At 32.0% G+C, this 24414-nt stretch overlaps 2 protein-coding genes across 5 annotated transcripts; one reads left to right on the forward strand and one right to left on the reverse strand.

The window, feature by feature from the left end:
- Positions 1-719: 719 nt before the first annotated feature.
- On the forward strand, positions 720-15218 carry LOC143249447 (protein Churchill-like). 3 transcript variants are annotated; one of them, XM_076499300.1, is made up of 4 exons: positions 720-879; positions 5191-5329; positions 12842-12912; positions 14297-15218. In XM_076499300.1, exons 1-4 carry the CDS (start codon positions 841-843, stop codon positions 14384-14386), a joined length of 339 nt encoding a protein of 112 aa, XP_076355415.1. In that variant the 5' UTR covers positions 720-840; the 3' UTR covers positions 14387-15218. The 3 variants fall into 3 exon arrangements, with proteins under 3 accessions (XP_076355415.1, XP_076355416.1, XP_076355417.1); XM_076499301.1 differs by having other exon boundaries at positions 755-908; XM_076499302.1 differs by lacking the exon at positions 720-879 and adding an exon at positions 933-1077.
- On the reverse strand, positions 13570-23610 carry LOC143249446 (sarcospan-like). 2 transcript variants are annotated; one of them, XM_076499297.1, is made up of 6 exons: positions 23337-23610; positions 22474-22561; positions 19598-19687; positions 19007-19156; positions 18214-18300; positions 13570-16709 (listed from the first exon to the last, which is right to left on the reverse strand). In XM_076499297.1, the coding sequence occupies exons 3-6, from the start codon at positions 19622-19624 to the stop codon at positions 16356-16358; spliced, it is 618 nt and encodes a 205-aa protein (XP_076355412.1). In that variant the 5' UTR covers positions 19625-19687; positions 22474-22561; positions 23337-23610; the 3' UTR covers positions 13570-16355. The 2 variants fall into 2 exon arrangements, with proteins under 2 accessions (XP_076355412.1, XP_076355414.1); XM_076499299.1 differs by lacking the exon at positions 19598-19687 and having other exon boundaries at positions 23337-23587.
- Positions 23611-24414: the final 804 nt, after the last annotated feature.

Below are 24414 nucleotides of genomic sequence, written 5' to 3' on the forward strand. Positions count from 1 at the left end.
AGGAAAAATAACATTGCTACAAAAAGAAAGAATTTTGTTTGTTTGGGAATTTCGCACAAAGCTACTCGAGGGCTATCTGTGCTAGCCGTCCCTAATTTAGCAGTGTAAGACTAGAGGCAAGGCAGCTAGTCATCACCACCCACCGCCAACTCTTGGGCTACTCTTTTACCAACGAATAGTGGGATTGACCGTCACATTATACACCCCGACGGCTGGGAGGGCGAGCATGTTTAGCGCGACGCGGGCGCGAACCCGCGACCCTCGGAATTCGAGTCGCACGCCTTAAGCACTTGGCCATGCCAGGCCAAAAGAAAGAAACCTATGTGATACACCATATTTCAAAACTAATCGCCCCCTACTGGTATAGCGGTAAGTCTACGGATTTACAACTCTAAAATAAGGAATTCGATTCCCCTCGGTGGGCTGAGCTGATAGCCTGATGTGGCTTTGCTATAAGAAAAACACACACAACTAAATCATAACGTATACTTGTACATTTAAACTTCGGTAAAAATATAAATTAAACAATTTTATTGTACATTTCATTTATAAACATCACTTTACTTCGTAAACAAGCTCAAAATATATTTTATAAACCTGCGAGGTTATACATACAAACACTTCTTATATTTCATTATTAAAATAGTTATACACACACTTATATATATATATGTATACGTAATTGTTTTATAAAGTTTGAGTATTTCATGACGTTGTCGTTAAGCGCTGTGTCGAAAATTGGAGGGTATTGTTTTTTATTTATTTTTAGGGCTAGACCTCGTGTGGTGGATAACTTACGTGGTTAATTAAGTATTATATATTAAAAATCTATTCCTAATAATGTGTGAAGACTGTGTTAAAGAAGAGTACCCTGACCGAGTATGTTTTTCTTAAGATTTAATTAACGGGTATGGTTTAAGTCTGAGATTCTTTATGTTAAAAAAAAAACGAGAAACATAAAAATTAAAATATAAGTCAGTGTCAGTAGGCGTCGTCCTCAAGTAAATCAATGAACATTATTAATCATTTAGTATACAAAGTGAAGTAGTATTGTTTCTAAATTAGCTTTGTTCTCAGGTAACTCTATTTATTATGTTCTTAATAGCATTAATTTAATGATTAAGCAATAATTACTAACAGGAAAATTTATGGAACATAAATTATATTCTAACTTTGTAAGTTTGTTCATGTCAAACTTAAACATTAAGTTTGGAAATAGCTTGTAGTTCTACTTTTCCAAAAATATTGGAAAGTATATGATCTACAGCAACACTGGGCACAAATACCAAAGCATGAGAATAATTATTTAAAGTTCAAATATTATAAGGGGTCATTTGACCTATCCAGAATCAGAGAAATAACTATTTATAACTTGGTAAACAGATAAAGGTACTAAGGTCACGTTTTAGGTTATTTTCTAGCTTCCTTCACTCTCACATATTTGTGTATGTAAATTAAAAGTGGAAATTGCAGCTTGAAACTTGCATTTTATGTCAGTGAAATATTGATTGTGGTTGTGGACCTGTCTTCATAGAGGTTATCCCATTTTTCCATTATTGCAACTTCAGTCAACATATAGAAACCTTTTTTATGTATCTGATCCTAATATATCAATCACTCATCCAGTTTCTTAAAATCTAGTGATGTAACTTCAATCATACCTGAATTTGGACAAAATATTCCAAATGTAGTGTATCACCTACATCCAGGTTAGTAAATTGTAACTAACCCTGTGCTATCTTCTTCCCAAGGCTTGAATGTAAAAGGGAAACACATCCATATCATTCTACCCACTTGGACAACCCGATAATAAAAGGATTGTTCAAATCCTTAATGATTTTGAGTACCTGAATCAAGTTTAAGCTTCTGTATTTTAGAGAAAATAATCCTGTTCTCAGAGCTTAAGTGATCTTAGCTTGGTACAATTGTATTGGTCAGCCTTTGCACTACTTCCAACATGTTGATATCATTCTTTTAGTAAGGTGTGCACATTTATTAGAACACCCTGTTACTTCTGTAGCTTGTTTTGTCGGTGAAATAAAATCATTGCAATTTAGAATATTGGCAAAATATTAAAATCAGAACATTATTAATTTTCTATTTTTATCCAGGACTTTAGTGTGTTACATAATTAATTTAAAATTTTAGGGAAAAAGCAACATGTAGCTACAAATGATTAAGTGCAGTAATATTTTTAACAGTTCATGATATTTTATTGAAATAGAGAATGATAAAGTATCACACATGATTGTCTGTGGTTTGTGACAACTTCATACCTCTGACATTGATTCTCTATGGCACTGCAAATTCCCCTGTGCAATGCACACATGCTCTCTTTTTAAGTGGACTTTGCACTCTGCACAATCAAAGAAAAATTGCTTAGGATCACCCCTTGGATCCTCCCATAACACTTCCTTCTTTCCTTGTACACAATCTCCTTTGGTGATTGGGCAAGACTTGAACTACCTCTTCCTTGTCTAGATTTACATCTATTTATGGACACATTCCTTCAAGGCTGGGGTGCATGGATCAATCACCAAGAGGCTTTGGGTTGGTCTGTCAGTGAACATTCTTTACCTGTTAATGTTCCAGAGCTCTAAGCTGTTTATAGGGCTTTGGATTAAATTTTTCCCATTGCCTGACATTGTCTGGTAATGATCCATTCTCACACTACAACAGTGGTAGCTTATATCAATTACCATGGCAGCTCCTGGTAGAGATTCCTTCATTTTCATGCATTAGGTTTACACAAAACACATTCTTTTAATTGCATTTCATGGCTCAGGTGCTTTCAACCTCATTGAGGAACATTTCTTCCCTTCTTTGGGAGCCCTCATCCTACCCTCATGGGATGTTGGTATCTCACAGAGAGTTTTGGATTTTGAGTGAACTAGTCAACTTAAGTTCTTACACAGATTTTGAGTTGTCTGTCTTCCTCGATTTCTTCCTTCTGTGTTGTGGGTCACAACAGGAATGCATTTCAGTTCTATCCTTGGCTTTTCCCTGTTTTCTCTTATTACATGACTTATTCCTCTTCGGGTGGTCCCATCCTGTGTCATGGTCATGGGAGCTGATTGCATGTGATATCAGATGTCAAATTCCTTGACTGATAGCTCAGAGCTAATCCTGTGCAATACACAGGATATGGGGTGGTTGTCAATTCCCTGGTTCTTAGGTTTGAGTTGAAGATGGTATGAACCTCATCCTACCATAGCACAGATGTCAGTACCCATGGAGGAGGTTTTAGATGTACTTACTGAGTATGGTATTATTCACCCTAGCCACTTTACACCATGGGACACATCCTCAATTACCCACCCACTTTTGTTATTGTGGGATTTGATTACTATACCTTTTTCCAGTTAGGATCCCTTTCCTACTGCATTCTCTCTCACTTGGATGTGCTCCTTTTCCTCCCTTATTTCTTACACATTTCATAAATGGTCAAACAGTATACCTATATCAGAAGTGATGTAGTTCCCATCTTCTGATCTGACTCTTTTTATTTCCAGTGGTATCCTTCATGCACTTTCAGGGGGTACATCTGTTCTTCCCTTTCACTAGTCCATCCTCCTAAGACCCAGCATGGCCAGGTGGGTTAAGGCATTCGACCCGTGATCTGGGGGTCACAGGTTCGAATCCCCATCGCACTAAACATGCTCGCCCTTTCAGTCATGGAGGTGTTATAATGTGACAGTCAATTCCACTGTTTATTGGTAAAAGAGTAGCCCAAGAGTTGGTAATGGGTGGTGATGACTAGCTGCCTTCTCTCTAGTCTTACATTGCTAAATTAGGGATGGCTAGTGCAGATAGCCCTCATGTAGTTTTGCGTTAAATTCAAAAACAAATCAAAACAAACCCTCTTCCTAATCATCATTGGATTCTAGCTAATCTTGTTAGCAGAAGGATGGACTGAATTGGAAGTTACAATTTTCCTATACTGAAAATATATATTCAATAGGTACTTCACTCTTCTCACATTTCCCATCCTTCCTTTCCACTTATTTTCGGTGCTTCTGTCATCTGCCAAACTTAGAAATGATAGTTGGATTAAGGCATCATGTGAGTATACTGTACTCTTGTTGATAGAGAAGTAATGCATGATGATTTGTGTGAGAGACGTGTTGGAATCATTTGAATCCACTATGTGGGGGCAGAAGGCTTGTAGTGTGTGTAATACAAAAGTTCATATACAGAGGGCAGCAGTGAACAATAGCTAATTTTGTGAGAAGAGGGAAGTACCTGTTGGAAATACATTTTCAGTATAGGAAAATTATAACTTTTGTAAAGCTTATGTTTAATAAATTTAATTTTTTTATACACAAGTACTAACATAGTTGATTTGATATTACAATAATTATGCTTATAAATATACTTTAAGCTTCTATTACCTCAACCACTAGCAACAGACAACTGCTTTATTGGCATGAGTTGATTCCTCAACCACTATTCTAAGATCCTTTTCTTCAATCATACTCTTAAGTATGTTCCTATCTACATTAAATATGCTATCCAAATTGTGATAATAAAACACATTACCTTAAAGAAGGTAATTTGCCAAACGTGTGTCAAATGTACCAATTGATACAAATCATTATGTACTTCAACCACATCCTCAATACAGTTTGAAGTACCCATGAGTATAATTATGTGAGTAAGCTCTACTAACTGGTAAATAATGGCCCTATCAATATAAAAAAATTATAGGTGTAAGCTTTGACCTATAAGGCTTTCCACTAACAACAAAATCCATTTTGACTAGACTCCATTAATAATTTAATAACAACTCTTAAATATGTGGAAAATTAAAGGCTACAATGTAAAAGATAAATATTTATTATTCAAAATAACCAAGAAATTATGATAGTAAATGAGAAATATATCAAAAACTTGTGCAGAAGCAAAAAAAAAAAAAGAGAAAAAAATGAGAATTACTTTTACATAGGTTGTATACTAAATATATGTTCAAGTTACATGCTGTTTTACTATTGACATTACATATTGTAGGTAAAAGCAAAAACTTTTGTATACATTATTTTTTATTGTGTCAAAAGAATACAAAATTTGTATCATTATTGAATACTTGTATATAATTAAGTATATATTTTTCAATTTGTGTATTTACATAGTTATTGTTGTCATTTTTTAGTATAAAATGAATAATATGGCAACATTTATTTCATCTTTTAGGGCCGAATGTGCTTGGATACAGGCTCTTATCTTTTAAACTTCAGAAAATGTAATTTTTGTGACCATAAGGAAGAAATGCAAGTTATGAACAAGCAACAAAATGGCCAGGACTCAGAAGAAGAGTTTGTAACATATGAACGTAAGATACTATTTGTAATTACTTGATCAGACCAAAATGATTAAGGTTCCTTTTTTGTTTTCATTTTAGCATTAAACAACTGTATATATGTACATACTTACCAGAGTAAGATATATTTTATAGTTATGAATATGTTACAATTTGCACTAAAAGTACAGTTATTTAGAACCTTGTCATCAAACGTTTAATTGCAAGTAATTATTATTGCTGTTTTTTCTCTGTTGACTACGAGATTTTTGGAAGTGATTTACATATAACATTGCTCATTCTTCGACAGAAATGCTCCTGGAAAGTCTGAACGAATTATATTCTGATGAAGTAACATAATTGACTGTTGAAGTTTGATATACATACATATGTGAAACCAAATAGGTAACATATTTTATAAAAATGTGAGTTATATATATAAAAGTAGCATACATTTAGAAAATAGAGCCATTTGATAAAGTTTGAGCTTAAACATACAAACATTATGCTTATTACTCATGGGACTAAATATATCTCAAAGTACCATCAAATTTAAAAAATAATGACCTAAAAAAAAACAAAGATTATGCCACATTGCATTTGTGTATATTTGCTAATAAATGTAAGTTTTTAAGCTTAACAGTTCAGTATGGGGTCAAAGATTTTCATCTGCTTTCAGCAAATCAGCAAAAATACATATATTAAAGTAAAATATTTAGTATTACATTTAAAAAAAAAAAGAGATCCTTTGTACAGTAGGTATAATACATTTCATTTATTTGTCTAAAATTTATTAAAATATTGAAATAAATTTAACAAGTGCAAGGCTTAATTTGGTGTAAGCTTACAATTTAAGGAATATTATTATTACATTGTATTGGTTCATAAATTGCTGTTTGGTTCAAACTAAAATGAATTGTGACTTCAGAATTGGTATTCTAATGCTACAAGGTTTGATTGTACCTGTACTATTCAGTTATTTCTAGTGTGACTTAATAAAAGTAAGTTTTTTTTATTTTTCCAGTGTTATTGACTAAGCCTTATTGCTGGCATTAGTTTCATCCTTATAAAATCATGAAATGAGGTTATCAAAATAATAATAAAGTTGCTTATTTTATCATTTTGAAACAAAGATTTATTTTATTAAAGCTTGAGGAAGTTTTATTATTTTCCTTCATTGTTAACAAAGTATGACTTGTCTAACACTAAAATGCACAGTTTTCAAAATAAATATAATTAGTAATCCCCATGGACTTCTTATTCAATCTTTTTGAAGCATTGCTTCTACTTTTCCTTACCTTTCTTCTTAAAGCAGTGGAGGTTAATTTAGTCCTTTCATGATGTAGACTAACTTTTAAAGTAAATACTTCAAGATAGATATGTTCCTTATAGACTAAAAAGAAAAGGTGGCCACAAGAAAAAGGACAAAAAACAGGTTGGCTTACAGGGGGTATAATGGATAAAATTAAATGAAGCCTCATAAATATTATAAATCTAAATTTGCTGCAGTGATGGGGGTTTGGAGGATTGTAGAAGACCAAGAGGTTGGTCAAATGGGATATTAGGCTCCACTCATGTATTAACTTTTCCTGATTTTGTATTACCCCATGTGTGCAATTTTTCACTCACCAGTAACCTTGAAGCTGTCACCTAAACTTGTATATTTTCATGTGCTATTACTGTATTGTAGCATGCAAATGAGCATTTCACAAGCTCCCACCAATACGAGTGTTGATTGAACAATCAATGTAGATTGGCTGGATCATCTGTGGTTTTTTCTATTGAACCTTTAGTTTTTTCTTCCTCTACCTTTGTTGTGCTCCTCACTCCTTCATCTTCAATTCTCCTTGTCACATGGAATAGTATCAGCATTTTGTCTTCATTCATGGGTTTTGCTTGCCCTTTTGCAAAATGATCAGGACCCTCTTTGGTGTTGCCTTCTTTTTTCCATCCATTCTTTCTTTTTCCTTTTATATCTGTAAAAATGGTCTATGTATCTCTATTTTTTTAATTTTTTACATGGCTTTTAATCAAGGCTTTTCACTTTTGTTCATTGCTGGTCACAAGACTGCCCTATCTGCTGTTAGGGTTTCTGATTATTATCATGTCTTCTCTTCACCTGTTCTCTCCATGGTCTTTTGTTCCTTTTGCCTTCTTCATCTTCCACATCCCACTGCCCATCTTGATTGGATGTGAATGTTGTTCTCCATGGCCTTATCCTTTCATCTTTTGAGCCTACAGTCTCTTATTCATTGTATCATCTTTAACTTAAAACCTATTTATTTTTGTTGTGATTGTAGGTGATCTAACATGTATACTATTGATATTTTCCATAGTCTTATATTTCTCTTTATCCTAATCGTGGTTTTTCCTTAAAACGTATTCACCCATATTTCACTTTTATCCACTTCTTATTATTCTTGTTCCTGTTGTCTTTTTTGTCCTGTTTGAATGCTTAAATTTTATTTCATCTTTGTGGCTCATTTTCATTAGCTCATGCTCCAGTCTCTATTCCTTGGAATTTGTCTTCTACCTGAGGTATTTCTCTCAATATTTTCATGGGATGGCTATGGCAGCTTGTCTGTCTAGCCTATGTCTCTTTGAACAAAGATTCATTTTGACTCTTTCAGGTCTCCTCACACCAAATCTGACACTTTACTCTTCTTCTGGTTGCTATGTCTTTGTCAGAATATTGATTTCTTCCTATCACCATTTTACGTAGACCTTACTGGCTCTGACTGTATATGTTCATTTCATTTCTCTCATATTTTTATATGGTCCTTATTCCATATCTAAGGATTCCACTAAGTGGCATGCAGTGTCTGCTGTGGCATACTTATATTCAAATCCACACTGTTCTGCTGTTTGGGCCTGTAACACTCACTGATGATATTGGGTTTTCCATGAGACTTGTAAAGGTTTCCTTGTGGTATGTTATTTAATAAATAAGATCATGAGTAAAGCAGTGTTGAGATAGCTGCCCACCTCTCTGGTCCTAGTTGAATAAACCAGACTGGTCTGTTTTCAAAAACAGGGTTTTGTAGTCACCTGTTGCACTTTCTTAACTCTTTTCACTGCAGAATTAGATTTCACAGTCAGTTTCCAGTCAATGGCATTTCTCCATCAAAAAGCATTATAAATTCATGGTATATTTTGATATATTATGCATTATGATACATAAGATACTTACATTGCATATTTTGATGTTATGGTGGAAATGACTTACCTAAATCATAGTCTAAACACAAAAAAAATACATTAGCTGCTATCTGTGTGATTGAGTGCCTTATGTCATCTTCTTGTTTGAGCCCCAGCTGAGTGCTTGTGTATATATGTGTCTTCCCCTCACTTTCCAAGACATAAACACACTCAGTGTCTATTAGTCAGTTCAAGCTCATTGAGGGTTGTTCTTTCTGCTTTAGAGGGAAAAGTTTTTGATTGTGAAGAAGTTGATTTCTGCTGTAAATAACAATCTTCCATCAACTGTAGTTGCTGTCTGTAGTGAAAGGATTAAGATGTGTTTCTCCAGGCTCCCCAGTGTACTTTCACCACTCCCTCACCTCTTTCTTCTAGTGGAGTATGGGAGTCCTTTCTGCTTACCAATTCCTAGCTGCTGGTGTTGTGGAACATGGAGGCTTCCTTCTCAGTGTGAACCCTCTTCCTATTGTGGAACAGATAACAAATTCCTGATGCCACCTAGTGTTAGACTGGAGATAGCATAGAATATACAGTTCACTCCAGCTGGCTTTCTCAATTCTGTATTACCTGTATGCCAGTTTCCAACTGGTCTGGTGTTGGATAGACACAGGACCAGTCAGGATAAATTCACTCATATGGTTGGTAGGACCCTTCCTCCTACCAGGTAGAATGAAAAATACTTGACACAACCTTGTTTTGGGCTGAAGCTAACCAAAAAACAGGTTGGAGAAACAGGTTTCTCTTCCCTTCTGTTTCCTGGGATTGAGGGGAAGATGGCTGGATCCTTCCTTCTGCAGCAAACCAGGTGAAAAATGCCTCATGCTGTCTGAGTTTGGACTGGAGTTTACCCATCACATACAGGTTGATGCACCCTGCACTACATCATTTGGCACATCTGTGTTCCACTCTTAAAATCTGGACTGTTTGTTTTCTGCCCGACTTGATGACACATATCTTCAATATGGGCAAAGAGTATACTCTGGTGCAGTGTTCCACAAGTGTGCCCCTGTACTTTTTTCATAGGCTCTCTTCAGTGTTTTCCAAAGGAAGCTTGGCTTATAGAGATAACTTTTGCACTGGTCCCTCCACTAGTTGAAGGTAGGATTCTAGCTAGTGTGTGGAAAGAGGAAAGGTATCATAAAGAAGTAAACATTTTCCAACACTGAAATTGTATTTTTAATAGATACTTATCTTTTTTCTCACTTCTTACCAATCTTACCCACTTTCATTGCATCATTTCTTGTCTAATCTTGAAGTGATTCAGTGTTGGAAAATATTAACATCAATAAAATACATGGAAAAAGGTTGGCTGAAAATGTAAACATTGATAGTAAGGATTTCTTCAAATACAAGGGTAAACAAAAGGTCAGGATGGAAATAAGGCTTCTGAGGGATGATACAAGAAAGCTAATATCTGATGATTATGGGATGACTGAGTTATTAAAGTTTTGTTTTTTCTTCAGTTTTTACTAATGAAGATTAAGCAATATTTGCTATCCTGAACAGTTGGTATATGGCAACTTGATTGAACAAGATTATATTAATTCTGAGATTAAGAAAAAAAAAAAGGGAAGATAAAAGAATGGTGAATCTTCAGGGCCAGGCAATATTATCCAAGGGTTTTGAAAGAGGTTAAAGATGAGATATGAGTCACTTGCTACAGTTTTTTCTAAGTCCTTGAATAGTGGACAGGTGTTAGAAGCTAATGCTACTGTTCTTTTCAAGGAAGATTATAAAAATTGCCCCAGTAATTATAGACCTATTAGTCATACATCACTGATGGAAAAAGTTTTTGAAAGTCTGATAAAAGATGCTTTGCAAAGTGGCTTAAAGTTTAAAATTTTTGGAGATTCAGTGTGGTTTCACTAGAAGAAAATACTAGTTGTTTATGTAGATGAGAGTACTGGTGTGGAATTTGATTTTCAGAAAGCAATTGATAGGATGCCATATAGTTTAAGTTATCTCTATAGGTATGCGAGATAGGTTGACTTAATGGATAGAAAACTTGGGTAGGTGGAAGAAAGCAGAGTGTTATAAATAAATAAATGGCAGATAATTATAATGAATTCAAGATATTGCATACAGGATGTTACAATTTAAATTATAAGTGTAATTTAAATGAGAATAACATTGTTAAAAAAGAAAAATATCGTGATGTTCAAGTTTCCTCAGTTTCTTAATCCATCCAAGGCCTGTGCTGTTGATAGTGGCATTGTAAATAACATTTGAGTTGTATCTATTGAAATATTGGATAGAAGTCTAAAGAGTATAATGTCACTGATTAGGCCACATTTTGAATATTGTGTTTAGTCGTGGGCTCCTTACCTTAGAAAATATTTTGTGTTGTTAGAAAGGGTTCTTAAAAGGACTATTTAGATCATACTTATAATGGAAAGGTCAGACAAGGACAGATTAAGATTTCTGAATTTTTCTCTTGAAAAATGAATAGTTAGAGGGTATCTGATTGAGGTGTTTAATATTGTTAAAGGAAGTGGTATGTTGATGGTGAGAATAGAGAATGTAGGTTCAAAATTTGGAAGGGTAGGAGTTTTCTCCAGCTCGAGTAGCTTTATTCTTCTAACAGAATAGTTGGCCTTTGGAATGAGTTGCTTTCAGAAGTAGTAGATGCAGTTTATTTAAGGAAGCTGAAGAGAAAGCTGTATATATTTGAATGGGTAGTTTTAAGATTTGTAGTGTTTAATTTAGTGGATTAGATGGCCCTGCTGGACCAAAAGTCCCCCTGTTTTATGTGATTTTTCAACATTCCATTTACATTTTTTCTAGTACATAAGAAAAGAATCTCAGTTTCATTGTTTAATGAATATAAGCACTGCCATAGTTGAAATAAAGTTAGCAATTTAATATCTATACTCACACTATGAATGATGTTTAAGCTAATAATGAAAACTGTTCTGGAAATATTGTTATTATAATGGTTATCTTATCACAATAATTTAGAGCCTAGGCAAAGAAAATGGGAGGGGATTTGTTAACCCAATAGTTTATGCTTTCCTATATTTAAAGTTTAATATTATAAACTTTTTATGATGAAAAATTTTTGCACTGAGGTGTTTATTTGATTCATTTTAGTTTTATTGTAAAGAGTTGAGACTGTATAACAAATAGTGTGAAATTGGACAAATGGCATCATCAACTAATTTTGGAAGTGTTATGGTTGGTGGCATAATAATAATGCATTATTTTTGTATTACTTCTAAAGATAAAGCCTTATTTATTTATTGACATCACAAAACCATCAACATGATTACCAAATTTGTGAGAAATAGTACTTTTAAAAGTTCTACTAAATATACTTACAGTATTAATTTTTGATATTACATTTCTGAATTTTAATACATATGCAGGTCTGAAATTAAACAAAACTGCAAACATCACAGAAATATATGAAAAAGATATATATATATATATATATATATATTTTTTTACGAGATCTTTTTCCATCACTTATTCAAAACATTCTCTAAATATTAAAAAATAAATATTGTTTGGGTTGAAAGATTTTAAAAATAAAAGACCACAAGTGTTGATGTAACTAAAAAGTATAGAAGTCATTGACAATTATTTGCTAAATTTAGTAATCATTTTGGAGTGGTAAATAATTTCCTATTTGATAAATATAATTTGTATCTCAGTAGTTTAAACTTGTAATGTTATCTTTCTGTGTCTTTTTTACCTATTGCAAAATTCTCTTGATATGAGCTTTAGTTGATTAGGATGGAAAATTTCTGATCAGTTTAGTTAAATGAGTACATACAGTGGAGATATGTTTAGGATTTAAAGGATTTTAATTGCTATTATTCTCTTAGGTTAACCGTAGAAAGAGGTAGAGAAAAAAATAGGATTATTCAAGTGTGTGGAAATTGTTCATGTGATTAATCTTATCAGAATAATAAATACAGAATATTAAGCATATATTCAAATTATTCTGAATATACAAATTAGAAAGTCACTTGAGAACTGTAGTTGATATAAAATTATGATGGAATGGAATGTTTCACAACTACATTTTGACACAGAATATATATCACTTTTGGAAAGGGTGTGTAACAGCCTTTTTCGACAAAAAATATTCTTACACTCAGATCATAAAGACATATTTAGATTTGAATTTAATGACATTGGAATCTAATTTTTGTACATCTTCAGTATGAGGCACTAGAAACTAGATAACTGAAAATATTTGGATATTCCATATTGAGCATAACTGTGTGTCTGTCAACATGACTATTGAAGCAGCAGCTAAACTTGTAGTTATTACTTACATTTTGTTTTGATTGGAAGTTAACATTACTGACTCATGCATTGTTGTTTTACTCTTTCATACAGATGTTTGCTCCCATTGTAACCATGTAATAGCGAGTCATGAGTACTGTTTCAGGGTGGATGGTGATTTTCAGGTGAGATGTCCAGAGTACATTGTCAATATTACACAGGTATAAAATGTGTTATTTTATAAGATCTGGATATATTCTCTAGAGTGTAAACACTTAAAGTAGGTTTCTGAGTTTATTACTATTAGACATATTTTCTGGTTAGAAAGTTTGTCAGCGTAGTCTGCGTAAGAACAAAGATCACTGAATTTCTGTAAAACATTGCATTTGTCATTTTATAAGATTCAAGGAATTTTATGAAATTTGCACTAAAGTATATATGAAATAGGTTATTAATAATCACTATGAAAATAATGTTTGAAAAAAGATTATTTAAGATACATTACTTTTATTATAACTATGTGGCTTTTTTACTGAGGATCTTGTTTGTGACCTTAGTGCTCTTCAAATCCTTCATCCATTTAATGATGTGGTAATTTCTTTAAATTACATACCACTCACCATAACAAAGTAAAGAGAAAACTTGCATAACCTTGTATAATCATGCAAGCAATCAGAAAATTGTTATTTGGTAAATTACACCTTACTCACTGCAATGAGTGCAGAGGAAAATAATATGAAATCTTCAATAACCATGGGAGAAACCAGGAAACCAAAATTTAATTTAGAGTGTTTCAGAATGATCAATATAAACACTAAAGAAACAAGTTATGCTCAGTGTAAGCTATCACCATCAAAATAATTCCATTTTATTATTAATGACTGGAACAAAAACTTCAAATGTCTAATGTTTTACAACCAGGCCATTATGCACACCCAAAAAAAGTTTTCAAATGGAGTTTCAATTGATAAGAAGAACAACTATTTATTTATAGAAGCTTTCATTAACCAATTTTATTTATGATACAGTTGAGATATTTGTTTGTATCATACTTGGATATATTTATGTTGAAATCAGTTCTTTTAGTGAAATGTTGATTTTGTTGATAGTACAATAATTCATTTGCTTATTACATTAATCTTTACTGTTTTAATCCATTTACTTTGTTTTCCAGTTTATTTTGACAGTATGTTAATTTGTACATCATGATCTCATTCTGTACTTTACTTTTTAAATACCATTTATTTGAAGACACTTGTAATTAAAATCTCCATTTTTCTGAACATAATTACATATATGTTTGATATTTTGACAAGTTTACAGTAACATACTAATAACATTAACAACTTTATTTTCAATTAATTTTTTTATTTATTGAGAACTACTTAGTTCTAATTAGAATATTTTTTACTTTTTATCTGAGTTATTCTCCACATTTAATTCTTTTTGTGAAAATGTCTAAATGATTAATTTGTTTACATGGCATACAAAAATTGATGACAGCACTAAGTTTATTTAGATATCTTTAACTTCCATGTTTCAAGACATAAATATATACATACATTTCAGGAGTATGAGATGGACTGTATGCTGTGTGGGAGAGGTGAAGATGTAGTAACCATTCTTCCTGATGATATGCATGTGGAACAAGAATTATGATATGTTAATTTGGGTGTCAACTGCTTAGGAAGTACACTTTCAACATATCTGAAAATTTCTGTAAACACTGGTACTATATTTAATAGCCAATATTATGTATAATACCAGGGACTAGAGAAGACATTGATTAATTTTCACTTGCCTTTACTCATCCTGTTTGACTCAAATGAATTTTTGTCTTTAAAATGGAATTAACCATTTATACTGATAATTACTTGGAGTATACTGTATGTCTATATCCCTGGGCACCACCTAAAATTTTGGTGAGAATTGAATGCTTGTAGAAACTAAGATGGACTGAAGTTAAACATACACAGAAAGAATTAGAAATCAAATGTTTAAGGTGGAGTTTAGGAAGGTATACACCTAAATACAAATAACTAGGAAGATTTATTAAGATATAAAACAATAGTTATACTAGTATTTATAGCCACAAATTAAGTAGAAATCACTGAAAAAGAATGATACATGTGGAGACTTTCAAGCCTTAACTCATTAACAGACTAGTTAGTTGCACATTGAAATTGGGAATAGAGCATGAGATACACAAGTTGTTTTACATCACTGTGAAAAATAAAATTTGTCATCATGGACACAGTTTTTAGTATCTGTCATAAACTGAAAGGCTGAGAAACAAATCCTTTCAACAGACTAAATATATAAAATGTTATAGCTTATATTTATAGCAAAAACTGTAACATAATGTTCTTTTAGTGTACAATTCTACTACTCTATCTCATTTATTTTTATACCCACAACTATGATTTCAGAAATTTGTGCATGTAAAAATGCTAGTTTAGGGATATTTCTTGAAAATAAAATCTAGAAAATATTTCCTGGTTATGGCTCAAATTCCTCTGTACAACATAAGAATAATCAGTAATTACAGGATTCACATACATAATTTTTTAAACAAATAGCCCTGAAAGTATTTAAGTAATACTTATAGCTGGTAGGGTAACCTCAGTCATTGAATATTCTGCTGTGGATTTGTTAAATGTTACCGTTTCCACCATTCTTTGCTAACAACAAAAAAAAAGTCAGATGTTAAACATATTAATTTTTTATTAAATAGACAAACTTTAATCAAGGCACTAATGGTTTTTAAATAAATACTTTTACAATATCAACATGGAAGAGAGTTAACATTTTTGAATGGAAATTATAATACTGAACTCAATAGTTATACTTCACTGTTTTAAGACATACCACAAACATGACAAAATTAATATTTCAGATATGGATTTTACTTGTAGTTAAATTTACTACACACAGTAAGCTGATATATTCAATGGGAAAACTCTTGAAATGTATCAATGACTAATAAAAACATTAACAAATGTGAGAGAATACAAATGTTTAAATGCTTTCATTCCCTAACGTATGGTATTTACACAAGTCATTGATCACAAAAGAACAAATTCTTTCATAGAAGCATCTCTAAATATTTTCTGTGATGCCTCAAGTTAGTTCTAAGCCTTGTACCACCACCTTTAATGAACCTGAACTATAACTACAAAATAAGACTTGTGAAAGATTGAGCAATGTGGATGTACAACTTGTTAGTGAGCTAAAACAGAGAATACTTCATGCTTCTTAAGATGATTAAATAAATACTACATGCAAAAAAAATAAACATAAAAGTTCAAAAACTGAGTTTCCAAAATAGTAGAGAAAGATAACAGTAATAGTACAAGTAAATATTGCACAATGCATTAAACCCTGTTGATTTAACTAGGTACAGCTCTATGTATATACATTAAAACTCTAAAGAGGCAAAATATTTTTAAAATGTTTTTCCTGGTATCTTTAAAACAAGTTATAACTTGTATCCTAAAACTGTTCAGTGACAAAATTCTACTGGGTTTGCGATATAGAATGTTAAAATATTTTTTACTGTAACCAGAAACATTTCTCAAAGCTATTTCATCATGTTTACTGCTGCAGAGCTACATTTTCATCATATATTTTAAGCAAGTTCATTACAATCACTCCCAGTCACACCACCATAAATATAATTATAGCGAGTACTCCACAACAAGATCACATAACACAGGCATGTAAGCCCACCTAAACTGTTTAACACTGCTAAAACAATAAAGACCTTGTAAAGACCATTAAATACACCCTCACAAGAAATGTCTTCATAGGTATAAACAATGTGTAGTGGTTGAGTTCCTTTCAAACAAATACAAGCAGAGTGGTCCTCACTGTCCGTGCAAGAGTAGAAATTCTCAAGATAGAGTACCACGTGAATGCTATTGAAGGTAGCTGCCACAAAGCACAAAACTACACTCAAGCAAGACATGAGGTAGCTAATGCCCTGTAAAACAAAGTTCACATTTGAGCATAACAGGTTATTTTATGATTCTTTACATTTTGGGGGAAAAAACAAAATCCTATTCCTTAAAAACTATGATTTTACTTCACTTTGTTTACATTATTGAAAGAGAAAATAAAAAATACCATAAATTAAGTACATTCAAGTATTGACTGAGGCTTAAGAATCATTGCCAAACTTGACTGTAGTTTTAAAAAATCTTAAGTTAGGCCATGTCTGTTTAAAACTATTAAACATCAATTTTTGTGTAATTAGCAACAAACAAGAATTTTTTTCCAAAATTGAAGTCCATTATTTTGTATTAGTCTCAGCTGTTAATACACAAAATATTATGCTTATACATAATAATAATTTCTATGCAGTTTTCACTTTTTAATCAATTCTAGTTATGTCCTTTTTGAAGTTATCCTATGTTGTGGTAAGTATGAATGTGATTCACTGGCATATTGTTATAAATTTATTTTTTTAATATTGATAACAACAGAAAATGTTATGAGAAATGAAGTTAATACTTGGTGAATCTATATATATATATATAAAAACTTTAGAAAGACAACTGTATATGTAATTACATAATTAAATTACCTTCCTTTATTAATGCTCTTGAGAATTTAATGAAATTTATATAATTTTGTGCAGTTGCCTTATTTTCTTCAATTTTGTCTTTAAGAGAGATGTGTTTATTGTGTTCATGTCACATTTACAGTTTATTTTAAAATTTCAGGAAATATTTCAATTTCAACATTTGTCAGCATAAATTGAAGATTCTTTGTTACAATAATTTATAAAATAAATGTTAGTAATAATTTACTAAGACATCCAGTGAACTGGTCTATATACAGCACTAACTAACACATGGAAGAAAGTGAAAACCTAAAGTCATCAATCATAATGTGCCATTTAAAAAAAACTAGTTTATCTCAAATGTAGGTATTAAATATTTTAAATTTAAGATTTTAATGTATGCAAGTTTTCTAGAAACATTTTCTTAAGAATATATAACCAGGTAATATCTAGTGAATGTATAACAAAACAATGAATTAACATTAATTTTTCTTTCCTTCAACCAGCCTGTTTTTCTTGGTAGTTTTATAATCATGACAGGTAATTCTCCAATAACACTGATGTTTAGTTACTCATACTTAGTAAATGAAACCTAGTATTATGAAGTATTTCCATGTTTTTAAATGTTTTATAGCACACAATTTGTGTCATGTTATCCACCTAACTGTAAAAAACATTTAAGGAATGCCATAAGTAATTCTACTACAAATTACAAATAGATAAATCCTTAATTGTTCTGAGATAATGTTGGCTATTATTTATGCTATTTTATTATGTATATCCACTTTTCACAATGTCTAGTATGCCATGTGCAAATATCTCAAATGAGCAAAAATGATACCTAAACATTTATCACCACCACCAAGTTTTTATGAATACCACAGTAAAATTTTGTCAAGAGAGATATGAACATTATACCAACCTTTGTTACAAAAACAGAAGTATTCTCTGAAAAGCTGTTCCGACATCCCAGTACAAACAAGACTCCAATACAGCCAGACACTACAAGCTTGAAAAGAAATGAGAATAAAAATTATGCTTACATATGTTATTTGTTGTGTAAATTATACAAAAGGTATAAACAATATCCAAAGGTTATTTAAACTCTGGCTTTTGGTTCTCCACACACTATATAAACATAACCTATTTGACTTTAAAATGCAAAAGTGTACAAACAACATGAAAATAATACATCTAAAATATTGATCTTTATTTATTTAAATCACCCTCCAAATCCTTATGGGATTAAGTTCAAATCTATTATAAATTATGGCATAGCTACACGTAATGTATTTTTCATTTCTTAGAAAAAACAAATACATTTCACCCTTAATATATATATATATTTTTTATAATCAAGTACCTTTCATTTTATTTGAATAAAACTAGCTAGTAATTTTAAAAACTTTAATTAATAAACACAGATATATTTTGAATCAAATAAGAAATTTATTTTACAACTTTAATACTTAAAAATTTTAATTAAAAACTACAGGCATGCATATTTATCAATAATGTGCCATTTTACAGATTAAGACACCCAGGTTTCAAAGTAACAAAAAAAACAGTGATATTAAGTATGGGGCTACACAGTGTTTGGATTTAATTATAAAACAAATGACATGTAACAGTTTAAGAATTTAAACTATAAATTGCTTGTTCACTACAAGATACTTTTATATTAAAACAGTATTTAATTAGGGAGATCTACTCACAGGACCTGATGCCCACAGTGGAAGGTCTCTGGCTCCAAGAGATGTTGAAAACTCTGATGCTTTGATAGCTAATATAGTGATAGTTATCCCTAAGATTAGCTGAAGGAAAGTTAGTGCAGCAAACACTTTCCAGTATTTCATAGTTTTTACCTATGAAGTATAGAAGTACAGTTTAATATACATGCTAAAATGAAACCCATTTCATGTTTTAGAAAGTTTATAAATTAAACCTTATGAAAAATATGTAAAAATTATTGATAACAAAGAATACTATATTTTTGTGTATTTGTTATATACTTGTAAAAGCTATACCAAAGGTTTGTGTGTCTTTACATAACTAAGTTTCTGTTGCCAAATTAGTAATTTCACATGTTTTTTTTATTTATTTTTTTTAAAATCAAAGCCACTGTCAGTCTTCTTGGAAAAAAACAATGCAGTATTCTGTTAAATTAATTTTTGTAATTAGTTACTAATACTATCTGATTTTGAGAGCACAATTATTATGTAAAAGCAACAGTCACAGTTTTACAGAACAGACAAGCAAATGTGCTTCCTTGCATAGTAATGACTCAATTTATGGAACAAACTAACCTGAGCAATTTCTGCTTGTGTCTTCATTCCAAGTTTAGAACAAGTGGATGTTACAATGCAACTGATGAAACTTGATTTAGAATTATATTTCTGTTGTTTGAGATTGAGACAAAGATATAATAATGTACAAAATGAAATAACTGCCTTTTATGCTCAGTATCAACACAGAATTACATATTTATTCAACTCAGAGTTAAAGCTTGAAATCAGACCAACTTTAAAATCATAACAAAATACACCTTCACCTGTGTAAAGAGATGACTACTGATTGCTTACTGGTAGCAAGTGTTTGAGAATGTGAATCAAATCACTTAAACACATTCTAGTTTACACTCTAGAGTAGACAAGTCCAAATCCTCAAGTCTCTTTCATAATTATGATTAATAAAATTTTAGTTGAGCAATACCCTGCTCTTTGTCATATTTGTATCCCAGATGTTTGAAACTAACCAGAAGAGCTGCTTAAAAGCTGTAAAACATTTTCAGGAGTATATAGAAAAACTACTGAGCACTAATAGCAGGATACAAGGCTTAAATGAAAGATTATCATGGATACCCTTAAAGTAACAGATAGACTGATTGGACCTGTGGGATATAGTTTCAAGGAGAGGCAATCCTCACTACAGATTTAAAATTAAATTAATGGATGGCATTAGCTTGGGGCAGCTAGCAATATTTCAAGAGGAATGGAACAATGGAGCTTCAGGTTATACAGGGGCGTCAAACAACAGCTTGCTACATTGGCATGTTGGAGAGAGCATCCTTATTGACTAAAGGCTCTCGCATGTGTGGAAATGATTGAATCTTTCAGCAGGACAATGCTGCAATCCACAATGCCCTCACAACAAAGGACTTTTTCATGACGAATAACGTAATTCTTTTAGACCATCCAGCATGTTCACCCAAACTGAACCCCATTGAAAATGTTTGGGGCTAGATGACAAGAGAAGTCTATAGAAATGGACATCAACTCCAAACAGTGCATGATCTTCGTGAAGCCATCTTCACCACTTGGAATAACATTCCAGCCAGCCTTCTGCAAATGCTTATATCGACCATGCTAAAGCGAATGTTTGCAGTTATTTGCAATGACAGCTGTGCAACTGACTACTGAAACCTCTTGTTGGGCATTTCCTACCCTGTTTAGGACTTCTTTTTAGTATGGTCTTAAACTTTTGACCTGCTAGTATTTAGGCTAATTTCATGGTGTTCACATTTTCCCTATTAAATGCTAAAAAGGTTTTTATTATTATCTTCTGCTTTTCTTATTTTCATCTTTTGAAGCTCTACTCAAATAAGTGGTTGAGTCTAACAATGCAAAATGCATTTTTTTTCTTTACATTCATTAACCTTAAGATTTTGGCCAGCAGTGTATTTGAGATGTCTCCAATTAAGCAGATTAGATAAAAGGGTGTTACTGGAAGCTCTTAAGTATATTCATTAACAATAGTTTAAACTAAACTTGCATTGTGGTAAGGGGGCTTGAAAAATTTATAATAAACAAATTACTATGGTTTGAAAATAAGGAACTTAAATCATAACATAAAAGAACAGTTTGACAGATAAGCCTGCCATATTTAATGATAAATTCAGTAGACTGAAGAATAAACTAATTGCTATTATTTTAGTGCTAGTAGTATTAACCCATTCACTGCACCTGGGACATATTTGCTTGTGCAGTAGGAAACATACATCCCAGCCATAGTAAAAGAGTTAAGAAAATGGGATTACATCAGGGCTGTAGTTGAAATGGAATGCAATGATATAAAGGGAATTACCAAAACTTGATCAGATTTGGAGAACACTGGTAAAGTAAGTTATTTGGAATTTCCAGGTTATTTAATAGTGAGAGACATTTTAAAAGTGGTTTGGGTGGCTTTCATATAAGAGACTTACTGTATCCTGTTGGGAATGAAGACAAATGGTAACTAAGAAGTTGAATCTTTGTGTTATAATCAGGGATAGAAAGTTTTGAACTGTCAGTTGTCATTGGCCACTCAATCAGACAGGAGATATCCATGAGAAACTTAAAAGTTATTACAAGAATGCTAATGCAGTATTTATGGAACACTTTTAGATATTTAAATTGGGATTGTATGTGTATTTGTGTGTGTTTTTCTTATAATAATGCCACATCAGGCTATCTGCTGAGCCCACTGAAGGGAATCAACCCCCTGATTTTAGCATTGTAAATCGTAGACTTACTGCTGTACTAGCAGGAGGCAAGGGATTGTATAAAGTTGAATACTGAGAACAGAAATTCCTTTAGGTAATGCAGGATGGTTTTCAATACAATATAGTCAAAGATCTAGCCAACCACAGGCTTTGAAAGGCCAACTTTATATTCATTGTAAACCACTAATAAACATACCAGGCAAAACGTGAAGTGGTAAATTATGTGTGGAAGACATAACTGAATAATTAAACTAAATTTAAAGGAAAATTAAGAATGTTTAGAAATTAGGGATAAATGCTATAAGTATAAAAGTTTAAACTGACAGGTCAAAAAGAGTTATTAAACCACAGAAATTATAATGATATGTTTAAAACTACATTAGAAAATCCAAATGGGCTTTTGAGAACCAGCTGACTTAATGTTAAAACCAACAGCAAGAACTTTTCAAGTGTATCTAAAAATATGAAAATGGGGATTAAACCTTTAAAAAATGTTGATTACAAAGTTTCTGTTGAAGATTATGAGATGAATGATCTTTAAATGTTATACTCTTCTGTCTTTTGAAAATGAAGACATTAGACATATATATATTCCTAAACATTTTATTGGAATTTATCCAAATCATGTAATGATTAATCCTTTTATGTTAAGCAAAAATGATTTAAAACAGATAAAACTACTACAAGAAGAAAAAGTTTTACCTATGGTTTAAAAGGATGTCAAAAATCAGGTTACAAATCTCTCTCCTTCATTAATGGTACATCAAATCAATGCCCAGCAGGAATTATCCTAAGTGTTGGAAAGATGCTAATATTACTTTTAATAATAGTTGCCCTGAAAACTACAGGCTAGTTACTTTTACTATTTTGGTGGATAAACATGCACATCTTAGAAAAAGAAAAGACTTTACATCATAGTTAGCAACTGTCTCTTGCATTTAATTTAATTGAATATACTAAATGATATTAATGGAATAAGCACAATAAAAATAGAAAATGCAAAAGGGCTTTTTTTTTTCTAAGTAATTTGTGATAATTAATATCATGGCTTACAGCTATGGGAATAAGGCTGAGAATGGTATTCTTCACGTGAGGTTTTGTTGTGAAATTATATCTTAAAAGTTGCAGTTTAAAGCACTTTGGGAAGTTAGTGTCCGTTACAAAAGTAATGTTATTGTTAAGTGATGAATAATGGGTATCGTTAAATACGTTCGTAATTGTTTAATCACTGCAGTGAGATTGCTCCTATCCGTTTTTAACAAGCACTAAAGCTATGATTTACTTAAGAGTAACATGATCTCTGCAATGTACTACTATTTTATACTATAAATAAAATTATAACTTAAAAACTAGGTTGTGCAATATAGTCCATAACAACAACTTAAAAAGTATAATTACTATAAATTATAATAGGATTACATATACAAAATCGTGTTCAATGCAGTTCGTGTACAAGTTCGAGTATATAATTTGTATACACTCCATTAAAACAGTACCACAATAAAGACAGATAATATGCAATGATTAATTTAAATTATCATGCTTTTGAATATAATGATACTTACTAATTTGAGAAACTTTGTTACGACTAGTTACCGCTGGTCTGCCGAATCCCGTACCTTCGATCATATTGCACATGCGTATAGCATTAGACGAGATTCAAGAACAAAACAAAAATAACTTCACCTAACCCATTGCATTCCATCTACATCTGTTTGTTCCATTTTGAGCGTTAGGGTTATACCTTAAAAGTTTGTCAAATCGAAAACACTAGATGTTGCCAAGAACTATAAGAATATTTCATATAAAAATAGAAGGAGGAAATATCACCATGCTTGGAAATTTTACGCAATAGATTAAATGAATCATCTCATGGACAAAGAAAAATATTTACATTACACACATTTGTTTGAAAATGCTAAAATCAGCAGTTCGATTCCCTTAGGTGGGCTCAGCAGATAGTCCGATGTGGCTTTGCTATAAGAAAAACACACACTCGATTATGCTTCAGTTTGCATGCCTATCTAGCAGTACACCACTTTCAGGGATCATTATTTGTAGGTTGGTTTTAGTGAAATGCCCATAACATATCCTCGAGTTGTAGTGTAATGTTTGTTGGGGGTGGAAGAAAGTATCTTGCTGAAAAAAAACTTCACAGATTTTCTTATTCTTTTTTGTGCTTTGCAATTCTTTTCTTTTAACAACCACTATGCGTATTTTCGTATTCAATTTAAAATCAACTTGATATTTTAACCGAGACTACGGCCTTGCGTTACATCTAGAATTTAGGCCTAATTTGAAAGGGCTATACAGGATTAATCGTCCGCTGTTTCACTACTATCCTTGCATGAATGTAGTTACGTCTGGTGAGACTGCCTGTAATACTTGAACTCAATGCAGAAAAAAACTCCTCACAAACTTATGTTTTTGTTTTTGGAATTTCGCACAAAGCTACTCGAGGGCTATCTGTGCTAGCCGTCCCTAATTTAGCAGTGTAAGACTAGAGGGAAGGCAGCTAGTCATGACCACCCACCGCCAACTCTTGGGCTACTCTTTTACCAACGAATAGTGGGATTGACCGTCACATTATAACGCCCCCCACGGCTGGGAGGGCGAGCATGTTTAGCGCGACGCGGGCGCGAA

The sequence above is a fragment of the Tachypleus tridentatus genome, chromosome 4 (genome assembly GCF_004210375.1).
Source record: "Tachypleus tridentatus isolate NWPU-2018 chromosome 4, ASM421037v1, whole genome shotgun sequence".
NCBI classification, from domain to species: Eukaryota; Metazoa; Arthropoda; class Merostomata; order Xiphosura; family Limulidae; genus Tachypleus; species Tachypleus tridentatus.